Source organism: Convolutriloba macropyga, chromosome 5, assembly GCF_964194025.1.
Source record: "Convolutriloba macropyga chromosome 5, txConMacr16.3, whole genome shotgun sequence".
Classification (NCBI taxonomy): Eukaryota; Metazoa; Xenacoelomorpha; order Acoela; family Convolutidae; genus Convolutriloba; species Convolutriloba macropyga.
In genome coordinates this window covers 10518466-10530860 of record NC_134472.1, presented here as the reverse complement: position 1 = coordinate 10530860, position 12395 = coordinate 10518466, and the positions used below count along the sequence as shown (strand labels likewise).

The 12395-nt window shown below is 33.8% G+C and overlaps 1 protein-coding gene across 4 annotated transcripts in view; it reads left to right on the top strand.

The window, feature by feature from the left end:
• Nucleotides 1-12395, top strand: part of LOC142339130 (solute carrier family 12 member 7-like) — a 76796-nt gene that overhangs the window by 51924 nt on the left and 12477 nt on the right. For 3 of the 4 annotated variants that reach the window (XM_075388875.1, XM_075388878.1, XM_075388879.1), the window contains 3 exons: nt 1611-1819; nt 9661-9768; nt 10660-10827. In XM_075388875.1, the coding sequence (XP_075244990.1) occupies nt 1611-1819; nt 9661-9768; nt 10660-10827 (485 nt within the window). The remainder of the gene's footprint in view (nt 1-1610; nt 1820-9660; nt 9769-10659; nt 10828-12395) is intronic. The other variant, XM_075388877.1, reaches the window with a different exon arrangement.

The window sequence follows — 12395 nt, the reverse complement described above, 5'->3', positions numbered from 1 at the left end:
TTTACTGCAACTTTCTCCCGGCCTTGGCATTAATTTAAACGATTTTTTGCCTTTGAATATTCTTCCGCTGCTTATGTCTTTTCTATGATCAATTTAATTTTTGAATTAGTATGAAATCATGTTGTCTAGCATGTGTACAACAAGGAACAAGTGTATGTTGTTTTTTTGTCTCAATGGCAGTGATTAAAAGTTTAATTTTAGGTGTTTTCTGATTCTTAAATTTGAGCTTTCTTTTTTGAAAAGATTTAACTTAGTTTCTAAGATTGTTATCTGCCGTTTGCTTTCGCGATCTTTTTCAGATTAGAATCATGAATTATTTGAGGGCAATTGATAACCTTGTCAGATTTTTCAGACTATCAGTTTTTTGACGACCTTAATTTTTTCGGATTTTTTAACGTTACTTAACGTTTTCAATAATATAAAATTTTATTGCTTTTTTCTCTTGCTGACAGTGGTTTAAGTTTCACCAATTTTTAGAGCAGACCTGGAGAGGCAGCGAGTTAATGGTTTAATACAAAAGGTAGTGGCTTGCGCTGCAATTACGGTTTTGTTAGTGAAGTTTTGAGGTTTCGAGTCGCTTCCGGAATTCTTCCGCCTATGTTTTTTATTTCGTCGTCTGACGCTCTTTTTTCGTTTTACATTTGTTCACACTGCAAAGCTGAGAAAGTCAAATTTTCTGAATGACTTCTTCCTCTCGCTAACGGCATTTGCGCGCGTGACGTCATTTCTCACTCGCTTTAGCAAAAGTTTTCAGGTTATTTGCCTGATTAGATTTTGATCATACGTGACTTACCTCACTCAATAAAATGACTTTTGCACTTTAAAACTTAGGTTTAATTTGAATTTGTTTAAGGTCAAAGGAACTCATATTTGTGCAGTAAAGGTCCCTAATAAGAGGTTTGAATTATAACAAGCTTTATTAATTTATCGCTGAATGTTTTTTACCTAGTTTTTTGAGCGGCATCGAATTTTTTTTCAATTTAGATCTGTATATCTGTTTCTATCTCTATTATATGGCACGCAGGTCTATTCTTTCGCAGCTATTCCGGCAATCTGCCGGCTATGTTTTTAAATTTTTGACTTATTTTTCCTACATCTAACGCATGAACATCTCTTTTGCCCATAATGTAGAGATAAAAGTGGTTCCAGTAAATAGATTCAAAGCAAAATTCAATCCCCAAAAAGAACAAATATTAAACATTGAACATTTTTGAAGCCCCCTGAAGCTTTTGAGCCGATGAATTGAATTGAATTTTTTTGCGTGTGTATAATCGTTTGATCTTTGTGAACACTGGCAAGCAGGGAGTCATCCAAAAATTTAGAACTGTTTTTAAAGTTGTCCGAAATGTTTGTTAGTTCTACGCCAGTCTCCACAATTCTCATGGGATGAGATTCTACGACTTTGTAATTAAACAATCAGATTTGGAACGGGCTTCGAAGTCTTTGTCCCTGTTGTCATTATTAGTTTCAAACTTAATTAATATCAAACGGAATTGCAAAAATTGAGGAGTTGACTTGTGAGCAATTGCAGAATTAGATTTCTACGTATGAAATAGAGGGACCGTTGTTGAGTTGATGCAGCTTTGATTCTATATTTGTTACTTATGTAGCCACGATAGATATCTGGTGGATTGTGCATGATGGTGGAATCCTGATGCTTCTTGGCTTCCTCCTGCGGCAACACAAAGTCTGGAGACAAACCACGATGCGTATCTTCACAGTGGCCCAACCAGAGGATAACAGCATCAAGATCAAGAAGGACCTCGAACAGTTTCTCAGTCTCCTTAGGATCGAAGCCACTGTTGATGTCATTGAAATGGTTCGTATTCCCTCCTTTCGAGTCATTTTGTATCATCATTGGATGTTCCGAAAAGTTCAGATAATTCGAGGCTTTAGGATTAAAAGGTTGTTCATCACGACAAATGATGCTTTATTGAAATTAAAGCAAAGCTGTTCATCTGACCTATTATTAATAGCCGGCTACTATAGCGCTCCTATTTGTCACGACTCTAAGAGGAGTATTGTTTTTCTCTCGGTCTTTTTACGACTCGAAGAGGAGTATTGGTTTTCTCTCGTTTTTTTTTTACAGGAAATAGATTTGTTCACGCGGCATTTTGACCTAAAAGCAAAAGTGAGAAAAGCTGTCTTGATGAACAGATTTTCGCTAAGCGAGAGAAGTTTTTGATCATGCGCTGCGTTTAGTGAATGACTTTTTGACTTTGAAAAGTAGTTTTTGACTGAATGGCACATATCGTTAACCGTTTTTAGACGTTTTTTTTTCGTCTAAGCGGCCCAATTTTTTTGCTTTTAATTTGGTTTCTTGTAGAAATAATTTTTAGTCGATACTATGTTGAAATTTCAACCTCGAAAATTGATGCCACAGAAATGCGTTTCAAGTTGAAAATTGGCACATATTTCTTGATTTTTTAGTTAATTTTTGGCCTTTTTTCTACTAATATCTTAATCTTTGATGCTTTTAACCATCTTTTTGTCGAAAATCAGTCAATATGGCAACTTCTAGTTGATAATTCATATACTCAGGGCCTCTTTCTACCTCGATTTAATTTTGTTTTTTAAAATTGTACATATGCTAATCCGATTTTGGTAGTTTTTTTTCCCAATTTTCGTCAGTTATTTGTTTGTATTTTGATTGTAATTGCCAGAAAGTCTTTTTGTGCAACATGAGGGTTTTTAATTTCGTTTCAATAAAAATCAATCATTTTTTGGCGTTGAGTTTTTGAAAAACACTTAAAACTTTTTCATAAATATAGTCTTAAAAGTTTTTTTGACCATTTTTTGCAAAATGTTTCAATGTTTCGTATTTATGAATTCTGCTTTTTCCTATTTTTTTGTTCTCCTTAGGAGGACAGATCTTTGTATCGGATGACTAGTTATCTTTTCTATATCTTGAATGCTGAACAAGGAATCATATTCGTTTTTTCTTGAATTTTTTAAATTGATTTTTAACTTTCAAAAATCGAGAATGTCTTTTTGTTACGGCGTTCATTACTTTGTGCCCATATTCTTCACATTCTAGTTAGTATCATTCTAGTATCATTCTTCTTGATCATGCGCTGCGTTTAGTGAATGACTTTTTGACTTTGAAAAGTAGTTTTTGACTGAATGGCACATATCGTTAACCGTTTTTAGACGTTTTTTTTTTTCGTCTAAGCGGCCCAATTTTTTTGCTTTGAATTTGGTTTCTTGTAGAAATAATTTTTAGTCGATACTATGTTGAAATTTCAACCTCGAAAATTGATGCCACAGAAATGCGTTTCAAGTTGAAAATTGGCACATATTTCTTGATTTTTTAGTTAATTTTTGGCCTTTTTTCTACTAATATCTTAATCTTTGATGCATTTAACCATCTTTTTGTCGAAAATCAGTCAATATGGAAACTTTTAGTTGATAATTCATATACTCAAGGCCTCTTTCTACCTCGATTTAATTTTGTTTTTTAAAATTGTACATATGCTAATCCGATTTTGGTAGTTTTTTTTCCAATTTTCGTCAGTTATTTGTTTGTATTTTGATTGTAATTGCTAGAAAGTCTTTTTGTGCAACATGAGGTTTTTAATTTCGTTTCAATAAAAATCAATCATTTTTTGGCGTTGAGTTTTTGAAAAACACTTAAAACTTTCATAAATATAGTCTTAAAAGTTTTTTTGACCATTTTTTGCAAAATGTTTCAATGTTTCGTATTTATGAATTCTGCTTTTTCCTATTTTTTTGTTCTCCTTAGGAGGACAGATCTTTGTATCGGATGACTAGTTATCTTTTCTATATCTTGAATGCTGAACAAGGAATCATATTCGTTTTTTCTTGAATTTTTTTAAATTGATTTTTAACTTTCAAAAATCGAGAATGTCTTTTTGTTACGGCGTTCATTACTTTGTGCCCATATTCTTCACATTCTAGTTAGTATCATTCTAGTATCATTCTTCTTGATCATGCGCTGCGTTTAGTGGATGACTTTTTGACTTTGAAAAGTAGTTTTTGACTGAATGGCACATATCGTTAACCGTTTTTAGACGTTTTTTTTTTTCGTCTAAGCGGCCCAATTTTTTTTGCTTTTAATTTGGTTTCTTGTAGAAATAATTTTTAGTCGATACTATGTTGAAATTTCAACCTCGAAAATTGATGCCACAGAAATGCGTTTCAAGTTGAAAATTGGCACATATTTCTTGATTTTTTAGTTAATTTTTGGCCTTTTTTCTACTAATATCTTAATCTTTGATGCTTTTAACCATCTTTTTGTCGAAAATCAGTCAATATGGCAACTTTTAGTTGATAATTCATATACTCAAGGCCTCTTTCTACCTCGATTTAATTTTGTTTTTTAAAATTGTACATATGCTAATCCGATTTTGGTAGTTTTTTTTCCAATTTTCGTCAGTTATTTGTTTGTATTTTGATTGTAATTGCTAGAAAGTCTTTTTGTGCAACATGAGGGTTTTTAATTTCGTTTCAATAAAAATCAATCATTTTTTGGCGTTGAGTTTTTGAAAAACACTTAAAACTTTCATAAATATAGTCTTAAAAGTTTTTCTGACCATTTTTTGCAAAATGTTTCAATGTTTCGTATTTATGAATTCTGCTTTTTCCTATTTTTTTGTTCTCCATAGGAGGACAGATCTTTGTATCGGATGACTAGTTATCTTTTCTATATCTTGAATGCTGAACAAGGAATCATATTCGTTTTTTCTTGAATTTTTTAAATTGATTTTTAACTTTCAAAAATCGAGAATGTCTTTTTGTTACGGCGTTCATTACTTTGTGCCCATATTCTTCACATTCTAGTTAGTATAATTCTAGCTATATCCTGGCACCTACATTTGTTTTCGGTATATTGATTTCTTCAGTTGTTAAAAATGAATGATTTCAGCTTTTTCTTAGATTTTCGTCATTTCTGTGGTTTGCAATTGGTTTCATTCAACATAAAGCGGTACTGAGAGTTTGCTAGCAAGTCTTTGCCAAAATTTCCGCTCATGGCTATTTACTGCAACTTTCTTCCGGCCTTGGTATTAATTTAAACGATTTGTTGCCTTTGAATATTCTTTTGCTGCTTATGTCTTTTCTATGATCAATTTATTTTTTAAATTAGTGTGAAATTATGTTGTTTAGCATATGTACAACAAGGAACAAGTGTGTGTTGTTTTTTGTCTTAATTGCACTGATTAAAAGTGTATTTATGGGTGTTTTTTGTTTCTTGAATTTGCTTTCTTTTTTGAAAAGATTTAACTTAGTTTCGAAGATTCTGCCGTTTGCTTTCGCGATTTTTTTCAGATTAGAATCATGAATTATTTGAGGGCAATTGATAACCTTGTCAGCTTCTTCAGCCTATCAGTTTTTTACCATCTTAATTATTTCGGAGTTTTTAACGTTACCAAACGTTTTCAATAATACTAAATTTTGCTGCATTTTGTTTAAGTTTCACTAATTTTTAGAGCAGACCTGGAGAGGTAACGAGTTAATGGTTTAATACAAAAGGTAGTGGCTTCAGCTGCAATTACGGTTTTGTTAGTGAAGTTTTGACGCTTCGAGTCACTTCCGGAATTCTTCCGGCTATGTTTTTTTTTACAGGAAGTAGATTTGTTCACGCGGCATTCTGACCTAAAAGCGAAAGTGAGAAAAGCTGTCTTGATGAACAGATTTTTGCTAAGCGAGAGAAGTTTTTGATCATGCGCTGCGTTTAGTGAATGACTTTTTGACTTTGAAAAGTAGTTTTTGACTGAATGGCACATATAGATAACCGTTTTTAGCCGTTTTTTCGTCTAAGTGGCCCTATTTTTTTGCTTTTAATTTGGTTTCTTATAGAAATTAAGTTTATTCGATACTATATTGAATTGTCGATCTCGGAAATTGGTTCCACAGTGTTTCGCAGAGCCTGAAAATGCGTTTCAAGCTGAAAATTGGCACATATTTCTTTTTTTTTCAGTTAATTTTTTTTTCCTATTAATTTTTGGATCTTTTAACCGTCTTATCTGTTAATATGCAACTTCTCTTTAATAATTCGTATACTCAACGCCTCTTTCTACCTCGATGTAATTTTGTTTTGTAAAATTTACATATGCTAATGCGATTTTTGTAGTTTGTTTCCGATTTTCGTCAGTTTTTTTAGAGTATTTTGGTTGTAATTGTTAGAAATAGTCTCTTTGTGCAACATGAGGGACTTTAATTTGTTTCAATAACAATTCAATCATGTTTTGGCGTTAGGTGTTTGAAAAACAGTTAAAAATTTTTCATAAATGCAGTCCAAAAAGTTCTTGACCATGTTTTTGCAAAATGTTTCAATTTTTCGTATTTATGAATTCTGATTTTTCCTATTTTTTGTTCTCATCAGGAGAATAGATCTTTTTATCGGATGATTAGCTATCTTTTATATGTCTTGAATGCTGAACAATGAAATGTATTCGTTTTTCTTGAATTTATTGATTTTTAACTTTCAAAAATCAGGAATGTGTTTTTGTTACGGTGTTGCTTACACTGTGCCCATATTCTTCACATTCGAGTTAGTATCATTCTATCTTTGTCCTGGCGACTACATTTATATTTGTTATTTTGATTTTTCATTTGTTAAAAATTAATGATTTTAGCTTTTTCTTAGATTTTCGTCATTTCTTTGGTTTGCATTTGATTTCATTCAACATAAAGCGGTACTGAGAGTTTGCTAGCAAGTCTTTGCCAAAATTTCCGCTCATGGCTATTTACTGCAACTTTCTTCCGGCCTTGGTATTAATTTAAACGATTTGTTGCCTTTGAATATTCTTTTGCTGCTTATGTCGTTTCTATGATCAATTTATTTTTTAAATTAGTGTGAAATTATGTTGTTTAGCATATGTACAACAAGGAACAAGTGTGTGTTGTTTTTTGTCTTAATTGCAGTGATTAAAAGTGTATTTATGGGTGTTTTTTGTTTCTTGAATTTGCTTTCTTTTTTGAAAAGATTTAACTTAGTTTCGAAGATTCTGCCGTTTGCTTTCGCGATTTTTTTCAGATTAGAATCATGAATTATTTGAGGGCAATTGATAACCTTGTCAGCTTCTTCAGCCTATCAGTTTTTTTACCATCTTAATTATTTCGGAGTTTTTAACGTTACCAAACGTTTTCAATAATACTAAATTTTGCTGCATTTTGTTTAAGTTTCACTAATTTTTAGAGCAGACCTGGAGAGGTAACGAGTTAATAGTTTAATACAAAAGGTAGTGGCTTCAGCTGCAATTACGGTTTTGTTAGTGAAGTTTTGACGCTTCGAGTCACTTCCGGAATTCTTCCGGCTATGTTTTTTTTTACAGGAAGTAGATTTGTTCACGCGGCATTCTGACCTAAAAGCGAAAGTGAGAAAAGCTGTCTTGATGAACAGATTTTTGCTAAGCGAGAGAAGTTTTTTGATCATGCGCTTCGTTTAGTGAATGACTTTTTGACTTTGAAAAGTAGTTTTTGACTGAATGGCACATATAGATAACCGTTTTTAGCCGTTTTCTGGACTAAGTGGCCCAATTTTTTTGCTTTTAATTTGGTTTCTTATAGAAATTAAGTTTATTCGATACTATATTGAATTGTCGATCTCGGAAATTGGTTCCACAGTGTTTCGCAGAGCCTGAAAATGCGTTTCAAGCTGAAAATTGGCACATATTTCTTTTTTTTTCAGTTAATTTGTTTTTTTTTCCTATTAATTTTTAATTTTTGGATCTTTTAACCGTCTTATCTGTTAATATGCAACTTCTCTTTAATAATTCGTATACTCAACGCCTCTTTCTACCTCGATGTAATTTTGTTTTGTAAAATTTACATATGCTAATGCGATTTTTGTAGTTTGTTTCCGATTTTCGTCAGTTTTTTTAGAGTATTTTGGTTGTAATTGTTAGAAATAGTCTCTTTGTGCAACATGAGGGACTTTAATTTGTTTCAATAACAATTCAATCATGTTTTGGCGTTAGGTGTTTGAAAAACAGTTAAAAATTTTTCATAAATGCAGTCCAAAAAGTTCTTGACCATGTTTTTGCAAAATGTTTCAATTTTTCGTATTTATGAATTCTGATTTTTCCTATTTTTTGTTCTCATCAGGAGAATAGATCTTTTTATCGGATGATTAGCTATCTTTTATATGTCTTGAATGCTGAACAATGAAATGTATTCGTTTTTCTTGAATTTATTGATTTTTAACTTTCAAAAATCAGGAATGTGTTTTTGTTACGGTGTTGCTTACACTGTGCCCATATTCTTCACATTCGAGTTAGTATCATTCTATCTTTGTCCTGGCGACTACATTTATATTTGTTATTTTGATTTTTCATTTGTTAAAAATTAATGATTTTAGCTTTTTCTTAGATTTTCGTCATTTCTTTGGTTTGCATTTGATTTCATTCAACATAAAGCGGTACTGAGAGTTTGCTAGCAAGTCTTTGCCAAAATTTCCGCTCATGGCTATTTACTGCAACTTTCTTCCGGCCTTGGTATTAATTTAAACGATTTTTGCCTCTGAATATTCTTCTGCTGCTTATGTCTTTTCATTGATCAATTTAATTTTTGAATTAGTATGAAATCATGTTGTCTAGCATATGTACAACAAGGAACAAGTGTGTGTTGTTTTTTGTCTTAATGGCAGTGATTAGAAGTGTAATTATAGGTGTTTTGGATTCTTAAATTTGAGCTTTCTGTTTTGAAAAGATTTAACTTAGTTTCTAAGATTATTATCTGCCGTTTGCTTTCGCGATCTTTTTCGGATTAGAATCATGAATTATTTGAGGACAATTGATAACCTTGTCAGCGTTTTCATTCTATTACTTTTCTGACCTCTTTAAATATTTCGGTTTTTTAACGTTACCAAACGTTTTCAATGATATAAAATTTGGCTGCATTTTTATTCTCTTGGTGAGAGTTTAAAATTCACCAATTTTTAGAGCAGACCTGGAGAGGTAGTGAGTTAATGGTTTAATACAAAAGGTAGTGGCTTCAGCTGCAATTACGGTTTTGTTAGTGAAGTTTTGACGCTTCGACTTGCTTCCGGAATTCTTCCGGCTATATTTTTTTACTTCGTCGAACTTTTTTCGCTTTACCCATTTTGCCGCTTTTTCGACATTTTGCGTGAAATATTTTTGACTTCTCTAGGCTAGTTTCACTCTTCTCTCATTCTGCTCAAAGTCCTTTAAAACAGCAGCTGCTCAGAAAAGCAATTCAAAATGAAGAGATTCAGTAAAAAAATCAATGTCAGAAATAGAAACGGGTTAAACCCATAAAGCGCCCATTTTTAGATGCCCGGTACTTGAACTTTGTTCTCATAAGTTTTAGTTACCATCTATAATGCCTATTGGTATTGATACTAGACCCTGTAGCATCTCACTGAGAGACAGGAGTTTGTTCAGTTACGAAATGACATCAAAACAAATCGCACTTAAAAATGTTTTCATACAAAAATCAATTTTTGTTGATATTTTCGTTTCTTTCAATCCCAATAGAGTTATGGGAATCAACGGCGGCTATTTTTCGGCAATCTGCCGGGTATGTTCAATATTAGGAGACTCTTTATTTTGACTTTATTAATCAGAGAATAGGATGAAATTTCCATCGCAAATTTTAGCCTCATAATTTATGCCACGCTACCTATCACAATGGTTGTCTAAAGTACTATGTCCCTTGTATTTTTATGTTATGTTTCAGCCAAGTGACGATATCTCGGCGTACACGTATGAGAAGACACTAATTATGGAGCAGAGGAATAAACTGCTGCAGAACCTGAACATGTCCAGAAGAGAAAGCAGGCGAGAGGTCAGTCATCTACTGAGACTTATTTTTAATCGTTGCTTAACGCGTCTCGTCTTCTCAATGATTTCTCACCCTATTCAGTATCTCTACTATAGATTGTGTACTGCTTTTTGAAGTCACTGAGAAATTCTGGTAACTATCGAGGACGTCTTATGGGTTCAAGATGTTAAGCCAGGATTTTGAAGTGACTTCTGCAGACTCAACGTAATGTTGGTCTAAACAAGCATTTTGCAAGTTTAAAAATTCCGGCAGTTATGGCATTTCAATGGCTATGTTTACAAGAGGCATTTTAACCTCTGGCATTGCTGAATTTCGGAATTTATCAACTTGCACGTGCGTATTTGAACAAATTTCATGATGGAGATCAGCATGTTTGGTAGCCATTAGGGCATTGGGGGAAATTTGATACCTAGCAGTGATAAGCTGTAAATTTAGCAATGAATTTATGCTGTATATTGGAGATTCTGAGTAAACTCTGACCTCAGCTTCAATCAATTGAAAGTCATTCTTTTAACAACAACTTTTAATGACTAAGACTTCGAGTAATATAAATGGCGGTTGTGTAATTTGACCTCAAAATATTTGAATAAATTCCGCGTGCAGCGAGCGTATTTCTTCCGCATGACTTGCAGTTCTTATCTTTATCCCTCTAAGTGTCCATTGCCCTCGTACATGCGTAGCAACCTGGGTGGCAAACAGCATATCAGTTAAAAGCCTACATTGTGAAGTGAAAAATCATGAGCAGAAATAATTAGAGCTGTTGCAGGCAATGAGCTAGGAGAAAGTTTCTTCCGTTCCTGCAGTTTTATAGCCAAAATGCATTGTTTTGGAAATATATGAGAGGTTGCTACATGTGTGTGAATGTGTGTACATGTTGTGCTGACTGCTGTGCAGGTGCAAGTTTTGACGGATTCACAGCGCCACAAATTCTCAATGGCAGCAGCTGCTAGTGGCCAATCCCACCTATCGCCCCCTTACCAGCCTCAGATCTCCACCTCCTTTGAGGAGCAGGCCTCTGAGAACCTGCAAGCGGATTCAACCGCTCCTGCCAATGACCATGAGGTAGTACTTGTAGTAGCAACTGTTACACATAGGAGTAGTTTTAGCTATAGTATCTTTGCACAGTTCTTTCGGAATTTTAAGCAATTATTAGTGTCCTGATTTTGCGCAATTTTTTGCCATAACATTTTTGTTTTGAATGTTTTTTTAACCTCTATTTTGAGGGGTGACATTAATGGTCCAACCCTCCAATTTTATTTAGAAATCAGGAACTGCATACCAGCCCGACGTTTTTTCCCGGGTGATACAAAGTGGTATCATTGAGAAGTTCTTAAAAATGTGAATTGATCCTCGAAGAGACGTTTTCAATTTTTGTTTTTTCGAAATGTTGATTCTTGAATTTTCAAAATAATCAAAGTTCACGCAACATTAGTTTAAGGTAATTAATAGGCGCCCTCATCTCAGCCGCCCAGTATAGCGCTCCTAATTTTTTATAGCTGCAAAGCTGTCAGCTGAGTGGAGCTATATTGCGGTGATCTGGTTTTTTACGACTCGAAGAGGATTGTCGGTTTCTAATTGCTCTCAAACGAAGTTTATAGCAATTATATTAGTCCTGTCGGTCTTTTTTTATGCGATTTTTCGCTTGACCGATTTTCCGTCTGACGCTTTTGACTTTTCGTCTTCGAAAACGGGATAAACAGGTAGCGCCCAGCGGACCTTAAGTGCTCTTAGAGACTTTCAGCTCTGTTTCAGCTCAAACTGTTTTGGAGACTTAGACTTATGGTGTGAAGGGCGGTTCTTAGAGGTTGAAGACCGCTCCACTGTTGACCCCCCCCCCCACTATTGCCTCCACGCCCGTGCGCTGTTACCCCCACCCCATTGTTGCCCCCCATCAGCCCTCTGTGCACCCACCCCCCCCCCCCCCCCCCCCCCCTCCCGTTTCTAGCTACTGACGAACAACCGTTCGCTAAAAACACGCAAACTTATACTATTTTTTTCAAGTTTTCTGTATATTTTTTGTCATTTTTTGATTTTTATCAGCCGTAGTGTCAATGAATCTCCTCTAGGTTTTAATAATAGGTTAATGCATAGTTTCTAGTGATAATGGAATGGTTTCAACATTTTAACATTACGAATTTTAGCATTTTTTGTCATGATATGCAATTGTTTTCAAATTTTTCGACATTTATTTTTCCTTATTCAGTTCTTTTCGGACCCAGGGGACCAGAAAAACTCCTAAGGGGTTTGAAAATAAGTTATCGACCAATTTTTACTGACCATGGAATAGTTTTTCAACTTTTTCATGTCACGAATTCTAGCAATTCTTTGATAGAACTTGCTTTTTTCAAGTTTTTTAAAAATATTTTTGTCGTTTTTTCAGCCTCAAGAGCCAAGGAACCTCCTCCGGGGGTTTGAAAATAGGTTACTGTAAAGTTTCTAGACGTAATGGAATGTCTTGCAAGATTTTAACATCACGAATGTTGTCATTTTTTTGGCAATTTTTTCAATTTTTTGATATTTACTCATTATTCAGATTTTTTGTGCTCCAAGGGTCAGAAAACCTCCTTTAGAGTTTGTTAATAAGTTGGTGGAAAGTTTTTGTTAGTCATGGGTTAATTTTCAACTTTAGC